General features: G+C 35.9%; 1 protein-coding gene across 1 annotated transcript; it reads left to right on the top strand.

Annotated features, from left to right (window-relative positions):
• Positions 1-5440: 5440 nt before the first annotated feature.
• LOC149543633 (uncharacterized) lies at positions 5441-5989 on the top strand. Its single transcript, XM_089795820.1, has one exon. The coding sequence runs from the start codon at positions 5441-5443 to the stop codon at positions 5987-5989; it is 549 nt and encodes a 182-aa protein (XP_089651946.1).
• Positions 5990-7748: the final 1759 nt, after the last annotated feature.

The raw sequence follows: 7748 nt of genomic DNA, 5'->3' as shown, positions 1-7748 counted from the left end.
CCCATTAGATTATTTATTGGATAAATTTGAAGATCAAAGATTTAAAGGAAAATTCTGAAAATTAGAATTTCTAAGTAAACTGTGTATATTCTTGAATCTGCATACACATATACGTATATATCATTATATACATATATATATATATATGTATGTATGTGTTGTGATGGTGATAAACTCTGCATGTATATACATATATATATATATACATACATATGTATATATATACATGTATATATTTATTTATATAATAATCTAATGTCAAATCGCGATAGAGTTTCATGTTAATAGTATTTCATATTGCATGGGAATGTTTTTATAAAAAATGTTATTGAAAATCGCATTTAAAATAGATATATATATATATATATATATATATATATATATATATATGATGTTGGGCGGGTATTATATACCCCACCCACCGCAGGCCTGCGAGACCGCAATGTACCTGCGATCCACAGTGTACTTGCGGTGCGGATGTATTGGGCCGTGCAATTTTAAAATCGCATTGCGATTTGAGTTTGGTTTTAAATTATATAAAGTTTTATTTGCAATGTTATTTCATATGAGATTTGGATATGAATCTCAAATTTTTTGCAATTTCATTAATTATTAAATGTTATTATATATATATATTTATGTATGTATATATATATATATATATGTATGTATGTATATAAGTATATATGTATATATAATTAATTACAAATGAATATTATAAAATTCTAAATTAATGGGTCACTCTTTTAATGATTTAAAATATTGGTATTGAGCTTGTCAATTATGAAGAGATATTAATAATTAATTTAATTAAACTCAGTTTAATTAAGATTAGTTATTAGAATATATAATCGAAGTTTTGATTCATTGAGAGTGTCAATTTTCAAACAATGTTATATAAACAAAATATTATTAGATCAATTAGAAATTTGAGTCTAATAGTTTTGGGGAGAAACTTTTATCTATCAAACACATACATGGGTTAGGAAAAACGTGAAATTTCTCCACTTGATATAATTCGAAAAAATGTAAACTGAGACTTTTAAATTCAAATTTGAAAACTTAGCAAAACCAAAACATGTGTTTACATTGTGTATTCTTTATGGTATTGTTTTGGGTTTTGGGTTGACTAGTGTTGACCAGTATAGGATGTCTACCAGAGGCTTGGGGGTTATGTGATTGTGATGTCATGATGATGTTTTAATCTCGATCTTTATAAACCCAACCATGGTTTGTGATGGAATGCTCTATGTATTGGATGTGATTACTAATTGTTATAGTTGAGATTCTTGTGTATGAGACTCTTGACCTAACCATTATTTTAGTCATCGATCAGTTATCCTTGATTATTTTCTAGTCGCCATAATGGGACTGAGATGCGGATTTATTCTTGATGATGTCATGTTGTGACATGTTTGACTCAACCATTTTTGGAGTCTTCAATCAGTATGATTGAGATATATATTTTGGTTATTGAGAACCATTGGATATTTGATTATTAGTGATACTTTAGTTGCCAATAGGGAGCTATTGTGTTCATAATTTTCTATGGATGTTTGCTCATGGAGATTTGATGCTTTTATGCATATTTGATGATTTTATTATGGATTATCTTTTGTGATTTTGAGATTTATGAGTCCATGAGCATTACGGTAGGATATCTGCATGTAGTGACAGGAAGTGGCTTGCAATGGGGGTTGGGGCCCTAAGAGGTTGCCAGGGTAACTCATTGTAAGTTGGATTAATAAGTGATAACATTCACACCTAATACTAACTGAATGAACCTAAAAAGATAAATTTTTTGTTCTCGCCCATGCCTTGAGCGCTTGTACAGGCTAGGATGGGAGTAGTGAGATGCATGGTTGTGACCTTGCATTCTATAGTATGCCTTGTCAGTATGAGAGGATACTAGTGGCCGCATGAAATCAGTATGGACCCGTGGATTTTAGCTAACTGCCAGGGTAACTTGTACATGATTAATGCGATGACACTTTCTCGCTTGCATAGTAGGTTCCTACATGTCATTGTGTGCCTTTGGGATTAGATGTCAATTTTGTGATTGGAACCTTTGAGTTAGTATACTTTTAGGATTCCTGGACTTATGGAGATGTGTGCTATGTGATTTTGATAGCCTGTTTGGGACTTGAGATTATCTCCTCAGCGCGGTGGGAGTGGACCACTTAGGTACCACGCGGTCGAGTGGTAGTGTATTTTCCACTCTTATCATTTTGAGATTCATTGAGACATTGTGGTTGATGTGTCCCTCATGATGATGGTGGATATGTATCTTTTTTCATTGATGATTAGCATATGTTAGATGATGCTATCTTATGCTTTTATTTGCATGTTAGATTACTTCTACATATGATGTTGTATTTATTAGGAGTGACATTCCTACTATGTAATATCGATGATCTCTTCGGTGATTTGGAATGTTACACACGGAGGGATGACTAGGATCCATGATGGTCTAATGATGTTATTAACAGTTGGGAGGAATTGTGCACTTAGTTTATTACGTTTGATCTTTATGATGGATGTATATGAATTCTGTGATGATGTATCATGTGTATCATGTGATTATCTCTACTTTGATGTATCATGGATTAGAATAGGATGATGTACCATATTCTACATATGTATATTCTTTGTGCCTATCATACCCTGTGACATGTACAGTGGATGATTGTGCATTCTGGAATGTAATTCAGAAAGGACATTTGTATATTGGATGTATCATTATTATTTCATGTGGATGTTGTGCTAGATGGATTCATGTATGTAATTCAACATTAAGGGATCTTAAAGAATGTAATCTGTTATTTATGTTATGTTTAATTTCAGATAGACATGCTATTGCTTCTGTTAATGTGCATAAGTTATATGTGATGTTTACTTCTATGAAAAAAAAAATGCTACTAAACTTAGTGAAATTCTAGGTTAATTCTTTGGATCCCTTGGCAGGGCATTACATAATGTATATGTAGAATACATATAAGACAGTTGAAGTTGATAATTAAATACCAAGTTGAGATTAATTTTTATGATACTCACCCACTTTTACCAATCTAGATATATGATTATAATCATCAGAAATCAATGGAATATCATCAAAATTTTCATCATCTTTATCAAATGTATCGGTAACATCAAGTGGTACCAAAATTCATGCACCTGTATAGCCATGTGTTTGATTGATGCATTCTTCATAGTCTTTATCAATGGAACTGTCACACAAACATGAGTATTCTCTTGTCTTCAATGTCTAATTGCAATTATCTGTACTGATGACTAAATGTAAGGAATGTGTCTTTTCTATCCTCTTGCAACCATGCATGTTTTTTCTATTAACACCTGAAAGTTCATTAAATTGAAAATATAGACAAATTAAATTTAAACTTCAATGAATTCAAAAATAAAATGTAACAATAAATTTTTATAACTTAATTGCATAAAAGTTAAACACATGTACACATCCATACCTATTATCTCCCAAAAGACTATATATGGTACTTGTCGACTCATTGTTGATGATGTCCTAACCTCATCTAATGAAAAATGAGTCTTGCACCATTCAACAACATCATCTGCATCATTTACACAAACTCCCTAATAATTCATTTGATACTTTTGAAAAGCACATTTGATGCAAGCTCAAACACCATCATGTTCACCTTTTCCATGGCCACTCTTGAAGAAATTCCATATGTGTTTTATATTTTCATTGTGTTGATATCTACACAATGCATACAATGGTCTAGATGATTTATACTATGTGGCATATCCATTAGCCCAAACATAATATTTATCAACATTTATGTTTCTTTCTTTCAAATAAGAAAAGAACATATTGAAGCAATGTTCTACTTAGTGAATGTCATGTTCTTTATCATCACTTATATAAGAATGATATTCCTTTATAATTACTCGTGCTTGAACTGTACTCTGAACACCATCCAAATCTAACTATGCATGTCTATAAAAAACATGTACCATAATAGTGACCTACTTATTAAAGTAATAATCTAATTAAATTGATTTCTAATGAACAAATGAATAGTTCTCTACAAAATTAACAACTGATACAATTGTTCCAAGTGGGAAATTATCTCTCAGAGTTTGAAACTATTGTGCTTGCCACTTTGCGAAAAATGCGTGATGAATATAAGGTTGAATCAATTTCTTAAATCTATTCGTAAATGTTAGAACAGGCAACTCCTCTTCAACATATTCCAACCTTTTTGTTTGTTTCCCCAAATTTGTTTCATTCTTGACATACTTGTAACTTTTGCAATTCAATATTTTTGTTACATCAATATTTTTAGTTTTCAATGGAAATAGAGCCAATTCACAACATGTTTCACATAATCCTTTGATGCAATTTATTTTACTAGCTAGATCATCTATGTTGTCACACAAAATGGATGATATAAACTGACTTCTCCTACTAGGAGGAGACGCATGAAAACCATATGTGTCTTCTACAAAATTTCAAAATACCTGATAGAGGAGATCAAACTCAATATGATGACGACAACAACAAGTTTCAAACACTTTATTTGACCTCATAAAGTATGGCTTCAATTTTTCAAACAACATTTGCCCAACTTTTACATTAGGATGTTCACTACAAAATGACACATATAACTCATGTTGGGTTGTATCCAACCAATGTTTTGTATGATGTTCATATTGACCAGGTGCAATCCTATGCCTGATAATATCTCTACTATTTGATGAAGGACAAGTGTTATCAACCCAAAATGATATGACTAAATTTTTTAATAACTCTGAAATCCTATTAGAATGAGGTGCTCTACACATGATTTCCCAATTTCCCTCCATAGTACTTTCATTCACAATTAATCTTCTCTTAACATATTGTCTCATTGTTTTCCTACTAAAACCCATTTTAGACAAGATTGAAGATTATATTTGTCTATTTTGAGTCATATTATTACTTACAATAAACATCAACATCACTTTTCTTGTCAAAAATGGGAAGCGATAGTGACGGGAGTGGAGGGAGCAGGTTTTTTCAAAAATTGAATTCATGCAAGAGCGGGAGTTCCTTGGATGGTCTATTTTGGGTCCCTGGACTAGAGCATAGACAACAAGATGGAGGCTGTTTGGCTGCTCCTAATCAAGGAAGCAGCCAAGTCTCCTTTGGTTTCCAAAACAAACGTGCAAGGAACTACAAAATGGTCCTCACTTTTTGGGGTTAAACCTTCTGGTAAGTCCTCTTTCCTGCCTGTTAAAATAATTCAAAATTTGGTGATAGGTTCTTGTGCGATAGCCATCCCAGATGAAATTGTGGACCACAATATTCAGACTATGCCTTCTACTTTGGTTGGGAAATTTTTGGGGCCTAGACCGAGCATTGACGAAGTTAGGAAGCTCATAAAACAAAAAATGGGTTCTCAAGGGCCAGGTCTCGGTCATGGCTATGGCGAAAGGCTTTATGTCTTTTGATTTCACTTGCTCGGAAGACATTGCTAGCATTCTGAGTGAAGGGCAATGGGCCATGGGTCGTTCTTCCCGTGTGCTCCAGAAGTGGTCATCTAGCATGAGCTTGAATGATTCTTTTTTCGCCCAAGCTCCTATGTGGGTAAGACTGCCAGAACTGCCACTTGAATATTGGAATGAGGACGTCTTTGGGCGAATAGCTAGGACCTTTGGGGAACTCCTCTCAATGGATCCGATTACTACTTCCAAGTGTCACCTCAATTTTCCACATATCTGCATTGGGGTGAGAGATGGAACAAACATGCCTAAGTTCGTTGAACTTCATTCCAAACTTGGAGTGCACAACCAGAAAATCATCTATGAAATGGTCCCCTTTGTGTGCTTCCTCTGCCTGAAGGCTGGTCATAAGGCCCACCAGTGCCCCAATGAGGCAAAGAAGAAGATCACGAAACCAGTCATCCCTGATCATACCATGAAGCTTGCTACTCACCCTTCCGGAAAGGGAAAGATGAAGTTTCTCTAGAGGCGCAAACTTTCTATGGCATAGGGGAGAAAGGTTGTTAGCCTAAAAAACACAGCAGTGAAAGTCACTCTTTAGAAGGATCCCCCCAAGGAGAATGCTAGTTCCACCACCACCACCCCCCCCCCCCTTGAACAAGGCCTTGTTTTGGAAAAGAAAATCTTAGACCCATTGGAGGACCCAAAGGTGGAGGTATGCTCCCCCTCCTTAGCCACAGGTCCCATTGTGGAGTAGAATCTCCCTTTGGAAACTATAGTGCAGTCTTCTCCTATAGTGGAGGAAGTCCCTCTTTTGGGAGCTACAATGCTGAATTACCTAGAACAGGAATCCCTGGCCTGGGAAAAGGATAGCCAAGCTAAGTGTCTATCCCTTGAGGACACTTTGGCTTCATCGAGGGTCATCACTGGCAAGGGGGGGGATTCTTCTACCCCTATAGGAATTGAGGCCAAGCTTCATCTCCTCATAAAGAACACTGATCCAACATAGCTCGCCCTATGGGAAGATAGGTTAGATAATAGTGTGACGGATAGCCTTGATGATTGTGCATGGTCAAGAAGAAAAAGAAGAACTAGAAGAAAAATCCCCCCCCCCCCCCCCCCCATCTCCTACTTCAACCAGAAGTAGGGTTAAAGCTGATATTTGGTTACCCCCCAAGGGAGCAAGAAGAAAGAACTTAAATCAGATTCTGTAAGAAGAAACAAGAAGGAACCTGGCAGATGGAAGCCAGAGGTCAATCAAGGATTTCTCAAGAAGTAAGATATAAAAGTTATCTCATGGAACATAATGGGCCTTAATGGTGCTCAGAAATAGGAACTCATTAGAAATATGATTAGAGACCAAAGACCTGACTTTCTGATGTGACAAGAAACTAAGATGAAAAGGGACCTGGTAAGAATGATATCTTTCAGTAAAACTTGTTACTGCAAAGCTTCTTATTCGGATGGAGCTTCAGGTGGTTTCCTAACCTTGTATAACACCAGAGCTTTCAAGTTAACTACTCTTTACAACTCTACTAATGCTCTTCTTTGTAAGGTTTTTCACATCCAAAGCAATGAATCTTGGCTAATCCTTACCCTGTATGCGCCCAACACCAAGAAGGAAAGGAAATTCTTTTGGACCAAGCTCCTTGGCATCTTATCTAATTGTAATTTGAATAAAGGGATTATAATGGGGGACTTCAACTTGCCTCTATCTGATGTAGACAAAAGGGGGGGTCATGCCCCAGATCAGGATAGTAAATATGACCTTGCTTCGTTCATTTAGAATCTCGCCTTCCTGGATTTGGACCCTCAAGGTGGCAGCTTCACTTGGTCCAACAGAAGAATTAGGGGTGATAGTATTTAGGTTCGTCTTGATAGAGCCCTCATCTCTCCCGAATGGCTCCTCTCCCACTCCTGTAGATTATCCCTCCTCCCCAGGGTGGGCTCTAATCATTCCTCGATTTCTCTTTCTACCTCCCCACTTTCTAGCAACAAGGCCTTCCCTTTCCGCTTTGAGAAAATGTGGCTCTCACACCTTGCACTGGAAGGTAATATTTCCCATTGGTGGAGCATTGAGGTTGAAGGCACTGCAATGTGCAGAGTTGCCTAGAAGCTGAAAAATGTGAAAAGAAACATCAAATCATGGAATAGAACTGACTTTGGCCACATCTTCCAAGAGAAAGATGAGATATTTGATCAACTCTCTTCTATCCAGGATGAAATCCAACATTCAGGATACAATGCTCATAATAGCCAACAAGAAAAGGCCATCCTTTCGAATC

The sequence above is a fragment of the Cupressus sempervirens genome, chromosome 8, assembly GCF_028749045.1.
Source record: "Cupressus sempervirens isolate cs-2001-9-10 chromosome 8, ASM2874904v1, whole genome shotgun sequence".
Classification (NCBI taxonomy): domain Eukaryota; kingdom Viridiplantae; phylum Streptophyta; class Pinopsida; order Cupressales; family Cupressaceae; genus Cupressus; species Cupressus sempervirens.
Note: the sequence above shows the minus strand (reverse complement) of the source record. Positions and strands in the feature narration are given on the sequence as shown.

What these genes read in the sequence shown, in the direction of transcription:
- LOC149543633 (XM_089795820.1), top strand. Translation starts at nt 5,441, where the DNA reads ATGGCTATGGCGAAAGGCTTTATGTCTTTTGATTTCACTTGCTCGGAA.